This window comes from Marmota monax, unplaced genomic scaffold (genome assembly GCF_021218885.2).
Source record: "Marmota monax isolate L192 unplaced genomic scaffold, Marmota_monax_Labrador192_F-V1.1 WCK01_AAM20220418_F8-fsc00076, whole genome shotgun sequence".
Lineage (NCBI taxonomy): Eukaryota > Metazoa > Chordata > Mammalia > Rodentia > Sciuridae > Marmota > Marmota monax.
The window spans coordinates 579,553-597,613 of record NW_026692843.1 but is presented as its reverse complement, the minus strand read 5'-3'; the positions used below and the strand labels follow the sequence as shown (position 1 = coordinate 597,613).

Sequence of the window (18,061 nt, the reverse complement as noted above, 5' to 3'; positions counted from 1 at the left end):
ATCTTGGAGGGGAATAGTTAAGCTGCAGGTAGCAGAGGCCACAAGTCCCTTCCTCCATCACAGAGCAATTCCCTATCAGGGAAAGTAAAACTGGAGAATCATTTTGTTCGGGTTAAGTGAGATGTGTTTGCATATGCTGCAGTCACTTCTGGGTCTACTTAGATGACCCTGCCTGTCCTGGTACAGATGCAGCTTCTGGGGACACTGCTATCACCCACCGCCAGCCCCGTGTTGCAGACCAGAAATGACGTGGGGGTCCAGAGGACTGTATGTGGGTAGTAGGGAAATACGCCGGAAGATAGACTGAATTACTCCTAGCAACATAAATAATAATGAATATAAAAATAACTGCTTCTTCTCTGTAGGAAATTTATGAAATCACTGTCACTTGAAAAGGTGATCAATGAGCCCACAGCCATAAAATAAAGGGGAAGGGGCTACCTGAAAAGTGCAGGTGTAGGGGCTGGGGTTGTAGCTCAGCAGTAGAGCACTGGCCTAGCACATGGGAGACCCTGGGTTCAATCCTCAGCACCACATAAAAGTAAATAAATAAAATAAAGGTATTGTCTCCAACTACACCTAAAAAAAAAAAAAAAAAACTTAAAAAAAAAAAAGAAAAGTGCAGGTGTAAACTGGGCACAGTGGCCCATGCCTGTAATCCCCAAGGCTTGGGGGGCTGAGGCAGGGGGATCGTGAGTTCAAAGCCAGCCTCAGCAAAAGTGAAGCACTGAGCAACTCAGTGAGACCCTGTCTCTAAATAAAATACAGAATAGGGCTGGGGATGTGGCTCAGTGGTCAAGTGCCCCTGAATTCAATTCTTGGTACCAAAAAAAGTGCAGGGGTAGTCTGGCATGGTGGCACACACCTATAATCCAGCGACTTGGGAAGAGGACCACCAGTTCAAATGCCAGCCTTACCAACTTAGCAAAACTATCTCTAAATAAAATATGCAAAGCTCTGGAACCCCAGGCCAACCCTTGCACTACGACAGCCAGCAACTCTCCCAGCCCTGGCCCCTGGCCAGTCCAGCACTGGAACTAGCTCAGCTCTGTCCTCAGTGCAGTCCTTTGTCCCTTGTCCTTCTCCCTGCAAGCTGCCTGCCCTCTCCCAACCTGGCATGGCAACTGTGGCTCACAAACTCAGGAGCGTCCAGGGTGGGCAGGAAGGCCGAGCTGAACTCCAGCCCCCCCGCAGTCCCAGCAGGGTCAGCGAGGCTATGAAAAGTCACAAGCCCCCAGTGAAAGCCACTTTGGCTTCAGAGGCAGAACTAGCATCAAACTCCTCCTCTGCCTCTTGCACCTGGGGCACTTCAGGCAGCAGCTGTCCTTGTCCACACCTCCATCTCCCTTCCTGGAACATGGAACCCTGTGACATGTAGGGCAGGTGGGGGGGCCTAAGTGACAGAATGCATATAAAACACTCATCTCATGGCCCACACTCAAGGTCATGGTCTCCGGGTTACCGTGTCCTAGCTCTTAGCCCAGCACCGGGTCAATGCATTTCAACACCTCCAAGAACTCCTCTCATACTTCCAAAGCTTCTAAGCATCTCATTTCTCCCTGAGCCCCCCAGATGCTGTGCTCCATCCTGATCCCCTGCATTCACACTTATTCTCCTTCCTGCCTGGGACACTTCATTCTACCCCACTACAGCTAGTCAAATCCCACCCAACCTTCGATATTGGCAACAAAATCATACACCAGTAAGAGTAATATTAGTTATTTATTGAGCACTTACTATATGTCAAGCACAATGCTAGACACAGATGTGCTCTCTAATTTTTCCTGCAAGCCTGAGAGGTAGAACTTATGTCCAGTCTACAGAAAGATGGAAAAACAGAGTGTCAAAGAAGGAAAGCACCATGCTCAGAGCCTCAGCCCTGGCAAGTAGCAGAGGCCGGAGGCCAGCCCCATCCAAATGGAGCTCCCGAGCTGGAGCTTCCCATGCTCCATCACTGTGGGACGTGCTTTGCACTTCCAGCCCAAGAAATAAGGGCCAGGATGCACAACCTTCCTTTCCAGGGAGAACAATCCCACCATCCAATTTCTCAGCAGAGTTGATAAGTAGAGCTAATTTGGAAAACAGAACACAGTGTATTCGAGGGAAAAGAAATGAATCCCCCTTTATTCACAGGGAACAGCATGTTCCCAAAATTCAAATCAGTTGCAAGAACAGATTGATCAAATCCCTGGCATTTTAATGCACTGTCCTACATTCAGGACGGGCTACATAATTTGCAGAGCCCAGGGCAAAATGAAAATGAAATTTTTGTTCAAAAATTATTAGGGATCTCAAAACAGCAACCCCAGAGCATTAAGACAGGTGGGACCCTGCTGAACACGGGGCCCGTGTGACTGCGCAGGCCCATGTCCAGGAAGCCTGCCTGGCCTGCATTGCAAGTTCATTTCATTTAAAACCAAAATCCAGATAAAGTAACAAAAGGTGCTACACGCAGATCAGGAGCTACGGGAACTGTGGCCTCAGTCTGTGGAGCACAGGTGCCCGTGGCCCTCTGCAGGGGCTGACACAGCACCCCGCTGTGTGGGAGGTGAAGTGGCCAACCTCAGCGACCTGCAATGCCGGACAGCCCGCGCCCAGCCAAGGACAGCTGCAGGAGTTTAAGCAGGCCCACCAGGTGGGGGACTCCTCAACTTTTAAATGAGGAGACTTAACTTGGTGACCTCTAAGGTCCCTTCCTGTTTTTAAATCACTTGTGATTTTTGACCTAATTTCTTCAACTTTGAACACCAGCACAGGCTTTCCAGACCTCAAACAAGGGCACAGCCCAGTTCCAACAACCGCCCGGATTCAGGGGACAGGAAAGATGTGAAGAAAACGACCAGTCAAAAATACAGCAGAATGGGCACGGGACTGCTCTTTAGGACGTGGGACAAGCTAAGGCACCGGGCAGGCCGGTGGTCGGTGAGGACGGCTGGACGTCTCCTTTCTTCTGCCACTTGGACCTGGCCAGAGACAAAAGCATGCAAGTTTTTTTTTTGAATCCATCATGCAGAGGTTGGAAATGAGGGCAACAGGAAGCGTTTGCACACTTGGAGGGCCAGGAAGCCACTCTGACCATCTGGGGACTAGGAGAGCCTGTGCTGCGGCCTCCACTGCTGGGGGCTCAAAGCTCCGCCCAGCTGCCCAGGAAAGTCTCCCCTGGCCTCCTTTACTCACTGCTCTGGGTCTCCCTGGAAGGGAAACTGTAAACAAAGAAGGCAAACACAGCAGCCCCCCAGTGGGCGTTGAGCAAACTGGGGTGGGTGGGGCCCATTCCTCACTGTCATGGCACCTTCCTACAGCCCCGCCCCAGAGGTCCAGCCTCCTGCAGTGACACCCAGAATCTGTTGCCTGAGGCGTCCTCTCATTCCTGCGCAGTCTGAGGGCCACTCTCACGTTCCTTTGGCCCTCCCATCAATCCCTAGCATTGCCAGAGGAAACCACAAAGACGCTACTAAGCAAATCCAGGCCCCAATCCACTGGGGACCCCCAGGAGGAAATGACACTCCTGGGACCCACGGACAAGTCCTCACCCACCTGCTCTACTCATAGTCCAGCACCTTTACAAGGGCCGGGACACAAGGGAGCAGCTGGGGGGATCCACAGGTCAGCCGACCCCCACCAGTCCTCCTGCTTCCCAGCAGCCCCTGAACCAAAGCCCACCACCAGCAGCACGTCGGATAAGGGGGTGCACTAACAGAAACACAGCGACAGAGAGGTGGGAACAAGCAGGCTGCAGGCCCAGGGTAACCGACACCAAGTGCCCAAACTGGCCTGTCACTGCGGGGGGAAGACAGGACCTGGAACACTATCTTTACTCAACGCTGGGTCCCCCCTCAGGAATTCGCCTCGTCTCTCTGGCTGAGCGTAGGCACCTGAGGGCCAATCAGCACAGCTGTCCCAGGAATGGGTGGCAAGCTGAGACAGGACCAGGAGACAGGCGGTTAACTACTGTGCTGCCTGCATCTGGGGTGGGGTGCTGGGTGCCTCCAGGGAGGGAAAGGGGGATGAGTCTTCCCCTAAAAAATGCTCCCTTTGAGAGGTTTCTTGCTGAATCTGAGAATGGCCTGAGAGGCACAAGGGGGGAAGAAGCCGGATGAGCAGGGAGGGAGGTGGGCAGGGAGTGGAGCAGGACTGCTTCTCCTCCTCCTCCTCCATCAGGGCTGGCCACCTTCTCCCTGCAGGTCCAGGGGACATCTATCTGAATCAGTCGCCAAGCGCAAGGGGATGGATGGGGCCTCCTGCTTGCGAGAGAGTTTGCCTGGGGAAGGAAAAGCAGAACCCAGCGAGTGCCAGAGATGCCCCACAAGACCGCTGGCTGCATGTGTTCGGTTTGGGTGGCTGCGCTCTGTCCACGCCACTCCATTAAATTCCAAGGAAACTCGTCAGCAGCAGCCAGAGTCGGGCTCAGGGCTGGTCTGAGGCGTGGAGACGCTGAAGCAGAAGTGACACCTTGCACATTCCAGAAAACCAGACCCCCATCCTAATCAGTGCTGGGGCTGTAGATTCCAGGGCGAGGGGCCCCCCCGGGGCACAGAGGAGCCCAGGCAGAGCGGTCTCCTAGAGCCCTATGGAGATTGTGCCCAGGAAGGACACAGGCATCACCAAGCTGTGGCCACAGTGGCCAGCTGAGGTCTAAAATCAACCTGAAAAGCCCAGGCACCAGCATCATCATCCCCAAGTCGAAGGAAGAACGCAACAGAAAGACGTGCCCCCCCCCCCCCCCCCGTGTCCCTTTGGTGTCCTGTCAATCTTCCCACAGCCAATGGCCCTTAGAACCCCTCTTGCTAAAATACAGTGAATTCACAAGTAGTAACAGTTATTTTTCCTAAGATTAAAAATTGAATAATGGGCAGAGACCCGCCCTGTCCTTTGCATAGAAAGAAACAGAACTCATGTGACCTCTTTCTTTCCTTTTAATGAATAAAGGAGGAAGAGGGGTGGAGCGGGAGCCTGGCCTCCGTCTCCAGCCCACACTGGCACTCCAAGAGCTGGAGGCACCTCTCTTTCCGGTGCAGTCTCCCAGGCGGCTCCGAGGGGGAAGGCTCACCCGACAGCGGACCTCAGGCCGCGCTGCCCGGGGTGGTGCGCTGAGCAGGGCCTGTTTACAGGGCCTGGGCCAAGGCTGCGGTCGATGGCGGCAGGTGAAGGGAAGCAGAAGGATCACCCAAACAAGTCTAGGACAGTCTCCCTCAAATAGGCGCATCAGGAACCAGCTTTGGGGGCACCTGGCCAGCTGGCTGCGAGCCCCTAACTATGCTGTGACTCACAAGCTCAGCCCAGTTCTGCAGCTTTGGCTTTACTGGGAAAGGGTGCCTTTTCCAGAACGTGTCTCTGCTCAAAGGTGCCTGCCACTGGAAAGTTGCTTCTCAGTTTCAGTAGCAAGGAGAAAAAAATTGTGACAGTAACCCTTGCTTGCAGCCTGTGTAGAATGCTTGGCTTCGCTCCAGATCCTTGCCTTTGACTGACTTTTCTGGCCTCTTTTATGTACTAGAAGAAAGTTTCCAATCATGTTCCACAGCACACTTCTTTTCAGCAGTGTGTGAAGGCCCCACATGATGCATCTATAATCTTTGGGGAAACAGCTGACTGCTCAGTCTACAAGGCCATCAACAGTTCCTCTGATAAGCATCTGGCTCCCGTCCTGACCTTCACAGATTTCTCCACTGGCCTCTCTTCCTGCCATGACTCCTGGGGTTGTTTTGTCTGGGGCTGCCCAGGCACTGCAGGCCGAGGAGGCAGGGCCAGTAGAGGCTGCTCGCCTGGGGGCAGAGGGAGGGTCAGACTAGCCCCAGGGGAGAGGTGATGGAGAGCAAGCCTCGGCCTCCAGGAAGAGGCCGAGCAGTACCCAAGGCCCACTGCCCATGAGCTGCCCAAGGAGGCTCATGAGGGGACCGTAGAAGCCTCAGCAGACACCAGAAGGAAATTCCGCCTCAAGCAAGGAGTGAAGAGTGGACCTGGGACCCAAGACAAGCCACTTCCCTGCTCTGGGCCTCAGTTACCTTGTCTGTCAGATGAGGGGGAAGGCCAGACCACTTCCCACATCCTTTCCAGAGCCAAGAAAAGCATATGAGCTAATGAATCCCAAAACGGCACTTCCTCATGTTTTTGCTCTCCCAATACAAGGTTCCCGCCCACACAGAATGCCCTGATATTCAATGCCCGTCCTGGCCGGGCTCCGCTTTCTTCTGACAGGACCCGTCGGCACTGCCTCAGCAGTTTCGGCGTCCAGGGCTGGTGTCAGGCTCCACAGCAGGGGGACGGCCCTCCTAAAGCCACACAGTGAGCCTTGAAAACAGGCTCAGTGACAGGAGCCAGTCCCAGAGGACCAGCCGCTAAATGAGGCCAATTATAGGAAACATCTAGAAAACACAAACTCAGAGACAGGAGGTTGGCTAGGGCCAGGCAGAAGGGAAGAATGTCTTATTTATTTGCTTGTTTGTTTGTTTATTTAGTGTGTTTGTGGTACCAGGGATTGAACCCAGAGGTGTTTTACCACTGAGTCACATCCCCAGTCCTTTTTCTTATTTTAAGACGCTTAGGGTCTCGCTAAGTTGCTGAGGCTGGCTTCGAGCTTGCGATCCTCCTGCCTCAGCCTCCAAAGTCTGGGATTAGAGGTGCACATCAACACAACTGGTGAATTATATCTCAATGAAGTTACTATGAAATTAATGTTCCTTTTGTTTTACTTTCTTAGTGTGACTACTAGAAAATTGAGTTTCTTATGTGTGGCTCACATTCTACTTCTAAGTGTACAAAACATTTGAATGGGGCTGGGGATACAGTTCAGTTGGTAGAGTACCTGCCTTGCATGTGCAAGGACCTGGGTTCAATCCCCAGCACCACAAAACAAACAAACAAGCAAATATTTGAATGAACATATTCTTCAAAATAAACAAAACCGTCTGGCCTCCTCCTGCATCCTGGAGATGCCCTGCTAGAGTCCCTGAGCTGGGCATCCAAGAAATCCAGCTCTGACATGTCCTGCCTCATGACCTTGGGCCTACATCTCCCCTACTGAGCCCAGGCACACTGGACCTGACAGCCACACAAACCCTCCTGGGTCAGACAGTCTGTGATCACAATTCTCCCTAAACCCAGGTAAAAATGAATGTCCAAAGTGCTCATTCTGCCCAAACATCGCTTATCCCTTACAGAAGATGAACCTCAAAATAAAGGTAACTTTGAAGACCAAGAAAGTAACTAACAGAATGGCTGGTTTGGACCATCATTTTCCATCTATCCCAGAGGATTTCCCTCAAGGATTTTTCTTATTGACCTTCAGTGACTTAAGAGGTTGAAATTCTATAACTGATGGCAACAAATATTGCCACAACCTTCTGGAAAATAATTTGGCAATTCACAAGTAACGTCCTTCCATCCAGTTACTGCACTTCTCGGTGTCCATCCTAAGAGAATGACCCAAGAAACTTAAGTAGCCATGAACATGACCATGCATGCCTCTGCACTGTTGCTCTGGCCCAAAGGGACATCAGCAGGATTGCTACCCAAACAGTGGCAAAGCTTGGGACAGAAATGAGGATGCTGCTGGAACCCTGGTGGTGGAAAATTCACGAATCTTTTCCCTTCTTTTATCTTTGATGTGTTTAGATGATATTTCTAACTTTTAAAAAACGGACACAGTACAACATGCTGTCAGGTGCATGAACGCACTTCCCAGGATGGCTCAACAATGTGGGGAAAACAAACTAAAAAGAGCCTTTATGCTAAGGGGAAAAACCTGGCAGATTTATCCCAAAAGAAACCTAACCAACCACAGGCTAAAAGTACTGAAGCCGGGCTGGGGATGTGGCTCAAGCGGTAGCGCGCTCGCCTGGCATGCGTGCGGCCCAGGTTCTGATCCTCAGCACCACATACAAACAAAGATGTTGTATCCGCCAAAAACTGAAAAATCAATATTGAAATTCTCTCTCTCTCTCTCTTTTAAAAAAAAAAAAAAGCACTGAAGCCTCACCTCGGCCGATTCACCATGTGTCCACCATGATATTTCTGCGGGTTGTTTTGCCTGCAGCAAGAGCACTATAATTACCACCCCAGCCTTCACGGTGCTTCCAACCCCCCAGGGGAGAAGCCAGTCATAGAATTGCTTTGCATTCATCTTCCAACCCGAGAGAACAAAAAAGTTATTTGGGGGGAAAAAAAAGCTATCCTCAGCACCATCTTGAAAAGGGAGAGTAGGTGAAGATTCCCGCTGTCCATCACGCCTTGGGGAGCATCCTCTCCCAAACACCCACTGCTCCCGCAGGAGGAGGCAGCTGGGAGGGGCTGTGGGAGGGGCCTTGGGTCAGGTGCCCCAGGCGCCCAGAATGAGCTGTGCCTCTCGTTCCCACTGGGTGCCTCAGTTTCCCATCTGTGAAGTGAGTTTGGGCTGTAGGACCTGCAAGACTGTCTACGCTCCAATTTTAGGTACATCTGCCCTACAAGGCAGGTGGTGGCTTTGGCTAGCTACCACATCGGTGCAGGGAAGGCAGCATCCTCGTCCACAAGGTCCAAGAAAGCAGGAAAACGAGGAGTTGATATGGCTAGAGACGTGGGAAGTGAGAGCTGGTGATGTTTTTTCAGAGGATGTGGAGGGGTTCTGTGTTGGCCAGCGATGACTGTTCCAAGGGGACAGACTGCAGATGCTTAGGGAGAGCAAAACCTCAGTGCACCGGGACCCTCGGGGTTGTCTCAAGTCTCCACCCTCCCTCCCGCATCTCCCGGACAATTACCTGGGTTTTCCTGCTGAGTTTTGGCCAAGGGGAGCTGAACCATATTGAGCTGTACTTTTCAGAGCCAAAAATCTCAGACTGGTGGAGAAATGTCCGGCTAGGATCGGAGGCATGTCAGCTCAGGCCATTTCCTGACCAGCAAATGTTAAACAGAAACTTGGCCTGAAGCTGGGAGTGGTGGCACACAACTGTAATCCCAAGAACCCAGGAGGATCACAAATCCAAGGCCAGCCTAGGCAACTTAGCAAGACCCTGTCTCAAAATAAAAAGGACTGAGAATGTAGCTCAGTGGCGGAGTACTACTGGGTTCAATACCAGTACCACAAAAACAGAAAAAGAAGAAACTCAGCCTGAAAGGACACTATGCAGACACAGCCTCATGATGGGGAACGTGCCCTCTGTGACGCTGGCTCAAGACACTTACGTGCTCCGTACAATGACTGGGATGCTGTGTTTTGGAACAAAGTGTTTTAGTATTTTGCCCTTGGAGATAATGGTAGTGAACTCTGCCTTTGACCTTCCTGAGCTACCACATCTCAGTAGGACAAGAGAACACGCCTGCTACACTCTGAGCGTGTCCCCAAGGGTTGGTGTGTTGTAAGCCTGGGCCACAGGGTGGCGATGTTGGGAGGTCGTGTGGAACCCTTAAGTGGCAAGGCCTAGTGGGATACGACTGGATGATCGGGGTGCTGCCCTGGGATCCTGGTCAGCTCTTGCAAGAGGCTTGTTATAAAAAAGCAGGCCTTGGCCCCTCCTGGTGTGTGTGTGTGTGTGTGTGTGTGTGTGTGTGTGTGTGTGGTCATGTGACCTCTTCCTTTTATATGCACTCCTACCGTTATGCCACCACCCACCATGAGTTCTTCACCAAAGCCAAGCATACTCTGGCTGGCACCATGCCCTTGAACCTTGGGAACTGTGAGCTAAATAAACATCTTTTCTTTTTAAAGTATTCAACCTCAGATATTTCATGATAGTAACAGAAAACTGACTACCACAGTGCCCAAAGGACACCTATGCCTGGACAGCTAAGAAGCATATCATTTTCCATCCTTCCAGCTCCATTCTTGGTCCTGGTTCTACCTGGAGTCCTGGAAGAGTCTAGCCAACTAGAAGTCCTACTCCCTTGGACCTTCAATGCTTCAGTTCTCCCAGTTGACAAAGCCCTTCATACCTGTTACCTCATCTGATGCTGCTCTTGTCTCCTGGGCAGCACCACGGTCCCTGTGTAATAAATGAGGCAACTGAGGCTGAAGGGAGTTAGCAACTTGTCCAAAAGGTCCATGCCGGGCCACATCCAGGTTTCCTAAGGCTGGTAGTCCATAAAGGACAGCAGTTCAGTGTTTCAGACTACTCAGGAGACCTCAATGTCCTTCTTGGGCAGGCAGAAAAATCAGTGAGAATCCAGTCCATCTGAACAGCACGATCATTCCCCTACATCTACACAATGGCCAGTGGACACCTGTCCTCCATCTAGCAGGGAGCAGTCACCAAGACTGAGCACTCCAACAAGCTTAAAGGAAGAGAAATCATGTAAAGAAGTACGTTCTCGGACCACAGCAGAATTAAAGTAGAAATGAATAACAGAATTCATGATAGAAAACTACCCAGAGGTGAATCAATACTTCCAAGCAACACTGAGGCAAAGAAGTCTCAGGGACAGTTCCCAAGTGAGAGGACTTGGGGTCAAACCCCGGCTCTGCCTCCCTCCGCCTACTGGCTGAGTTAGGTGAACCTCCCAGAGCTTCATCCACCCTGGGGCTGGGTAGCCCAGATGGCACCTCTCCCTCCCTGGGCAGCAGGCAAGATCTGGAACCTAATGGTCTGTGTCCAGCTCAAGAAAGCACATGGAGATGACAGCTCTTTGGGTCACTGTCCTGCATGGTGGCACCTCCCCCATCCAGCCTGTCCTGGGAATGTAGCACTCCCTTCCCCACGTAGCACCTTCCACGCCAGGGAAAAGCAGAGTGACCGCAGAGCCTTCCGTGGCCCACATCCGGTGGGCAGCCATCTGCCTGGCAAGCCCAAGTGGCAGAACTCTGTGTCTGTCCCAGTGCAGTGACTGCCACTTACAATGCTGGCACCAGAGAGAGTTCATCTCAATCACAGGGTGTGAGATGATGCGAGTGTTGGACAAGTGGGCAAAGTCTTGCCCCGCTGGTGTGCAGGGGAGGAGAACATGGCTCCTCGTGCAGGCAGGCCTACCAGCTCCTCTGGCTATTGCACAACTACTGAAAAAGATGCTCCTTAAACTTAAACTATTGCACAAGGCTCTGACTCATTAAGACGAGGTTATTCAAATTTGGAAATGATCAGAAATTCCAGCCACAATCCTATGCCCTCGGAGACATTCATGTGCAGGGAGACGCGGTTCTCCCACGCGGAGGCACCAGCTACAGCCCTTCCAGGCTGTGGAGGGCAGTGCTTATGAAATGTGCTTACATGACAATTTGTCCTAGGAATTTAAAATTGTAGGGTACTCATGGGCTCCCGGCCCAACTTTTCCTTAAGTTGTGACAAATTTTTCCCTGTAAGGAATTCCCAGAGCACGGAAAACCCAGCCACATGTTGTCCCAGAAGACCCCAGGGCTTCTCCAAACTGCCATCCCCGGGGAGTTAACAAACTCCAGAAAGGGTTAACAAGATGACATCTGTAAAACCCCAGGTGTCCCAGACACTGGGCTCTTAATTCAAGGGAAGCCACATACTTCTTGGATCTCCATCAGAGTATGACAGACTGGAATCTGACTCGCTCTGCCCGGAGACCTTCCTGAGGTATGAACTGGTAATTCCAGGCCAGCCTCCAGGACACCTGTCCCGGCTCCCCTTCTCGATGAAGCCTTCCTAACCAGCCTACCCACTCACCCTGGGGAGAAGAGACGTTCTCCCACTTCTGCCCTGGGCTGGCTGCCCTGGCAGTCCTGGGTGTCGGTCACAGTGGTTGTTACAGCTCATACAGCTGATGGAGCGCTAGAAAAGCACCAGGCACAAAGCACTTCACGAAGCGCGCACAGGCTCACTGGATCTCTGTTAGTGCTGATGAGTGTTTTACAGTTGACATCCAAGAAGTCACACATCCTCCAAGTGGCGACCGGACTCCCAAAGCCCAGCCCTCAAGCTGGGCACCACACAACCTGTGATGAGCACCATGAGAACAGGGGACACTGGGTCTTACCCTCGCTCCCTCTACTGGGTACATTTCAATGCACAGTAGTTATTCAACAGATGTTCTGAAAGAACTTAGAAATGGACCTCACGTCACTGAGCCTGAAAGGTGAACTCCGCACCCATCCATCAGTGACAGACAGGCCTCTTCCTTGCCACTTCTTTCTGTCCTGAGGCATGTTGTCCTGGCTAATGTCCTCCTGTGGTTTTAAACACACATCACTGAGCAGGGCTGAATCACACCAACTTCCCCACCACTTCCGGGAGTCTTTTGAACAAGTACTCAGAATGGCTACAGGTCTTAACTTCTCCGTTGATGGCATTTTTCTCTTTTCTCTTTTAGTGGCAGAGAAGGTGGAAAAAGACAAGCCATGCTGGCTCAGTAGGAGACTCACTCCAGAGGACCAGAGGCAGTCCAGCCTCAGGCCCCAGGGAAGGACACCAGGCCCCAGAGCCTCGGGTTCTTGGGGGTAGACATGTGACCCACAGTCTCCCAGGGACTTCCAGCAGCCAGCACAGAACCAAAGTTCAGGACAACCAGGCTCTAGATGGGTCACATCCATTCAGTGCCAACCTTGGCTTTGACAGTTGCAATTTTCAAAAACGGAGTAACTCTTTGGGCAACTCACTCAGCCTTCAAAATAGAAAGGCTGGGGCTCCAATCTCCTCTGAGACTGATTTTCTTACAAGAAGCACAGGCCATTCTAGCTAGAAGGGACCTCAGAGATCAGCTGGTCCAGTCCTCTCCTTGCTGAAAGCTCAGAAGGAGGAGCTGGTCATCGGTCAGGTAACCGCCCACAGAGGCCAGGGCCAGGTGTCAGCCCTCCGGCCCTGCCATCCCAGCTGGTCTTCCAAGGAACCTCAACCCCTGCCAAGCTTGATTTCTCCTTCTCATTAAGCTTAACCAGAGCTATTTATTCACTAGAAATATAAGCTCATGGAAAGTCTGATTTCTGAATCCAAGGCACAAAACTTGTCCAGGATCACAAAACTCCAAACCTACTCAATCCAGCCCCGCTGTGCTGAGGCTGTCTGGCCACCGTGAGCTCATGGTCCGGCCATAATCACCTACAGACTGCAGTTATTTTAAGCTCCATTGCAACTATTTACAGCTCTCCTGGACAGAATGAAGTAAATCAAATGCTTGGCTTTTGATCCTGTTAGCTTACTAATTTTATGAACGCTTAATAGTTTTTAACTCTTTAGTAAAACCATCAGAGCAATAAAAGTAGATAAGCAACCACAGTGAGCAAAGTCTTTTATATTAAAATTTCCAAGTTTCAAAGGACTGAAACCTGGAAACTCAAAGTTTTCTACCAACCCTGCCCTAAAATGAAGCCTTGACCCTTGCATGCTTATTTCTTAAAAATGTGTTTGAAGTGCAGATAGTGGAAATGACCCTCTAGCAGATGCTGCACTTGTGGTGATGGAGGCTGGTACCTCCCCGACTGTGTCAAGCCTAAGCCTCCAGGGGCAGGGGCTTTGTTTTATTCCTCGATGTCTCCCCCACGTTCAGCAAAGTGTCTGGTCCTCAAATAACAATGATTAAGGTTCAAGGAACCCATAAAAGAACCACTTAAATAGAGTCTACAAATGGTGCGAGCCTTGAAGAAATAAAGCAACTGTCTATTCTGTGACCCCCATATTCAGAGGCTCTGGGGAGAGTCCAGGACCCAGCAACCCCTGAGAACCTCCAGTGCAGGGGTCCCCTGGGCATCCTCCTCCTGCCTGAGGCTCGGAGACTCTAGGCTCATCGGGGCCACCATTGGGGATAAGGTGGGCTTGTCTGGACTGTGTACTAAGAGGAGAAATGAACTGGGCTTCTACAGTCTGGGGAGTCTTTTTCGGAGCTCCTTCCTGGCTTCTCGTCCACTTAGCAGAGACATGCAGTGCCACACAGTCCTGGCTCATCTTTTGGAATCTCCAGGGATCCAGAAGGGCCTTTTTCTCTCAAGAGCAGCTTGGGGCCTGGGACTCTAGTTTGGAAATGATTTAACTACAGCCCCTTCTAGTTTGCTTCTCCTCAGCAGGGCTACAAGGATGGCAACTGAAGAAAACCTTGTCCTCAAAATCCTGCGCCTGCAGAGGGAGAGCTGGGATCTGTCCTGCTTAAGGCCACAGCCATCTGGAACACTGTTTATCTCAGCTCTTAGCTGTGGCTTAGCTGCAGTTGGCTTATAATCGCTGCTGCTCTGTCGACAGCACAGAGTGGGGGTTATGAACAGAGCTCTGGAACCAGATGCATGGGTCCAAGTGCAAGAAAAGGCACTGCTATGTGATTGTCACCCAGCTGTGACAGGGGAGAGTATAGCAAAACCATTGTTAGGAGGATGAAGAGTTGATAAATAAATGCCCAGAGCAAAAGAAGCACGAGGTGTACATGAGCCCTTATTATTATTATCCTATTCTTAATTGCAATTCTATCTTTTCCCCGTAGTTTCCTAACCACCATAGCACATGACAAATGCCTGTTCTCTGCTATAACTATAGTTTTCCAAGGAGACCTGCCAGCAGCGATGAGCTCTGAAATTGATGGTTTGCCTTCACTTCCAATTCCATAATTAGAGATGTTCTCTGAGGTCTTCATTAAATAATTCACAGACAAAAGTGCTTTATTTTGAATGGTGACACTTCCTCCACCCAAAGGGCCACCATGACTCCAATGGATGGCTCCTCTGCCCAAAGACCTCTCCTCTGACAGCATCCCCCTCTCTTCCCCCACACACTGCCCAGACAAACCCTCCTTTGAATTCCTGTGATCCTGGACCACCCTTACGGTAGAGTGCTCCCCACCCTGCCCCATCTTCTACCCAAACAGCACCTCTCTAAAGGCCTCTGTGTCCACCCATCTAAAGCTGCACTCCGGCAACCCTTGCACCAGAACAGGCGGCCAACTCTCCTCATTCACTATGATGTCAACTGACCTACCCTGGGCACCAGATGCAGAGAGCTGGAGCGGGGCTTGGGCTGATCAAAGGTCATTGGCACCCAGGCTCCCGTCCTGGAAATAACTCTGGGAAGTTAGGGCAGAGTGTCAGATGGGGAGCAAGGGGCAGAGCAAAGCAACGCCTTCCACTAGCAATAGGATGGCTACGAGTCTCCAGCACCTCCTATTTACGCACTCATTCATTCATCCATCCACTCATTCATCCACCCACGTACCGATTGGGTGCTTTCTATGTGCCAGGCAGACAGACACACAAACAGTGTCGGACATGTTACAAACTCAATAAATATTTGCAAAAGTAGGAGGGATGGATGAGGCCAGTGTTGCACCCCTTCTGTCTCCCTCCAAGCTCATTCTTCTGTGTCTGTTCCCACCTAGTGCACTGGAGAACCACTGGTAGACAGAGGGCCAATGAGGGACCTGTTTCTCTCCAGAGGCAACTCAACCAAACAAGTATTTGGACTCTGCCAACTCCAGAGCTCGTTAAGTGACCCGGCTTCAGTGGCAATAAATTAGGCTGTTCACATGGTGAAAGTAACTCAGGACCCCGTGCAGCCAGACTACAAACAGTAACGCTGCCTTGTTTTGACCAAAATACGCTTTCCTGACGTTGTCACTACACACTCAGGTTCTGGCAGGAGCCCAAACTCCTCACCCTCTGGTATTCTCACTCCTCCACTAGGCTAGTCCCCCGCCAGGCTTTCTCTGAGCTGCCAAGAACGTCATTGTACGTGACACGGTCCCTCTTCCTCCTTCCTGGGACTCTGATCACCCAGCCCGGATCATTCCTGGCCCTTCCCAAATGCCCACAACCCCGATCCATTCCCCACTTCCCAAACAAAACTATGGCTCTGCTCAGGCTGCTCCACACCCCAGATGTAGGGTGCACCCCCTGGATCCCTTCCTCTTAGAAAGCCCCTCTCCCAGGGCTTTGATGTTGGGCCCTAGGGCTGGCTCTGAATAAGGCTATCTGGGTTCAGATTTCAGCTGAGTGCCCTTGGACAATGATTCAACCTCAGCTTCACTTGTGTAAAACAGGAAGGGGAGGCAGAAGCTTCCTCCGGAGAGGCTATCAAGACTGAAAGCGTCTGGGGCGACGCACCTGGCAATGGACTTGCACTCCGAAGGTGAACCTTCTCCACGCCCCTCCCTGGCCCTCAGATCATTTGTCTCTGAAATAATTCTCCTCTCCTTAAAGAAGTTCAGTTTCCTGAGGGCTGAGGTTGGGCTCTGTGCTCCCGTGTCAGTGGATGCACATCCTCCGGCCACTCCCTGTACCACTCTGGCACCCTCCTCTCCATGCGAGCCAAGCTGTGCCAGGTGGTCATGCTCCTATAAAGAACAGTCTAGACCCTCAGTCCTGCACGCTCCCATCCCTCTCTCCACATGCATACACTGAGAAGGTGACACCAGGTCTGGGCAGCCACCGGGTGGCTGTGGCCAAGTGCACTGCCAAGCCCAGCTGGCTGGTCCCCACACCACTAGACTGGCTGGGGCTGAACTCTGTATTGTTTTTCCACATGGCATCTCTTCATGGAGACACAGCATCTCTCCCTAAAGTTAGGACAGGCATTTCTCCACTGTCCTCCCTGCCCCCACCCCTCCCCCCACACACACACCTTCTGGGTCAGAAGGGGTCTGGATACAGACAAGCTGAATGAGGGAGAGCTGGTCATCTTCCTCCTCATCCCTAGCCCATCCTGCCTCTGGCTCTGCAGATTTCTGATCCAGCGCTGGAGTTTAGTTTATTCAAAAGAAGCTGCTTTCACTTTTTTTTTTTTTTTTTCCTGCTCAAAACAAGCGAGACAGGCAGCGACAGTGCTGAAACGTCAGTGGTCCTAACACAGTCCTTCCCGGGGGAGACCATCTGGGGAAACTACGGGCAACGGCAACGCTGTTTCTTTCCCCAAAAAGTTAAACTTTTCACTGAGAGGAGCCATGGAAAAAAATGCTGCATGGGTAATTTCAAAGCTAGGAGGGGAGCAGAGAATAGAAGGAGGGAAGCAACAGAAGTAAGTTCTTGTGGTCCCAAAGCCGCTCAGTCCTCAACGTTCCCCTCCTTATGTTTACATTCCTGTATTATTTCCAGAGTCCCGGGTGCTGTGGTTCCGCGCAGAGCATCCAGCGGCAGGCCACAGGGCGGGATGCCTTGTCACCCTGGCCCGGGGCTGCCGGGCAGAGCGCGCCGAGAACACGCCAGGCGCCGACCAACCCCGGGCTGGGCGCAGCGCTCGCTTCCGAGGGAGCCCGTGAATGCTGCCATCCCAGAGCCCTACCCACCTCTCCTGGCGAGCGGACGCCCTGAAACACCCTACAACGCTCCGCTGCCCCTCGGCTGGCCCATTTGCCCCGCGGGGAAGGCCAGGGTGGAATGGAGGGTCAGGGAAGCTGCCCGGTAGCGCAGGGCGGGAGGGGTACCTTGTCCGCAGGCGCCGCGCTGTAGGACGATGACCGGCGGCTGGTGCAGCCTCTCGGAGCGACGGCTGGCAGCGCGCAGCTGGCACAGGTTGGCGTAGGTATTGGCGTCGCTGCCGCACACCGGCTCGCTGCTGGCACACACACAGAGCCCGGCCTGCGACCGCCGGCGCACGGTGGCCGAGACGGGCACCCCGAAGGATACCACACACTGCAGCCCCTCGCCGCAAGGGCCCTCCTGCAAGCCGCACGCGGCGCCCTCGGGGGCGCCACACACCTCGCAGCAGCCGCACGCGTCTCGGACACGACCACCTTCGCAGTTGTCGGGCGGCGGGGCGCAGCGCGCGAGCTCGCAGCGCTCGGGACAGCCAGCAGCTGGCCCGGTGGCAGCAGGCGCAGAGCGGCCGGCCCGGGGCGGCAGCGCCGAGGCAGGCGCGGCCAGCAGCAGCAGCAGCAGCGGGAGGAGCACGGCGCGCAAGGACTGCATGGCGGATCCGACGGCGGCGGGCTGGACCAGGGCCGGAGAGGAGCGCCGGAGAGGGCGCGGGAGGGCCTCGGAGGCAGCGGGTGCGAGTGCGCGTGGCCGCTCGACCCAGCCTATTGGCCTCCCGGCGGTGACGAGCCGCCTTAGGGATGGGCTTGGCGCCCGGGAGGGGGGTTGGCCGCAGGGAGGGCGGGCAGCTGGCCCGGGACCGCCCACGTCGGGGAAAGGGCGGGCGCGCCCGGACAGGGCGGGTCGGGGCGGAGCGCGATCCTCCCGCCCGCGGGGCTCAGTTTCCCCTTCTACGCGCCCCTGTGTTCTCCT

At 52.9% G+C, this 18,061-nt stretch overlaps 1 protein-coding gene across 1 annotated transcript in view; it reads right to left on the bottom strand.

Moving 5' to 3' along the window:
• The window catches only part of Htra1 (HtrA serine peptidase 1), a 46,350-nt gene extending 28,531 nt beyond the window's left edge, over window positions 1–17,819 (bottom strand). The window contains exon 1 of the mRNA XM_046448792.2: window positions 17,260–17,819. Coding sequence (XP_046304748.1) covers window positions 17,260–17,743 — 484 coding nt within the window. The 5' untranslated portion in view covers window positions 17,744–17,819. The remainder of the gene's footprint in view (window positions 1–17,259) is intronic.
• Window positions 17,820–18,061: the final 242 nt, after the last annotated feature.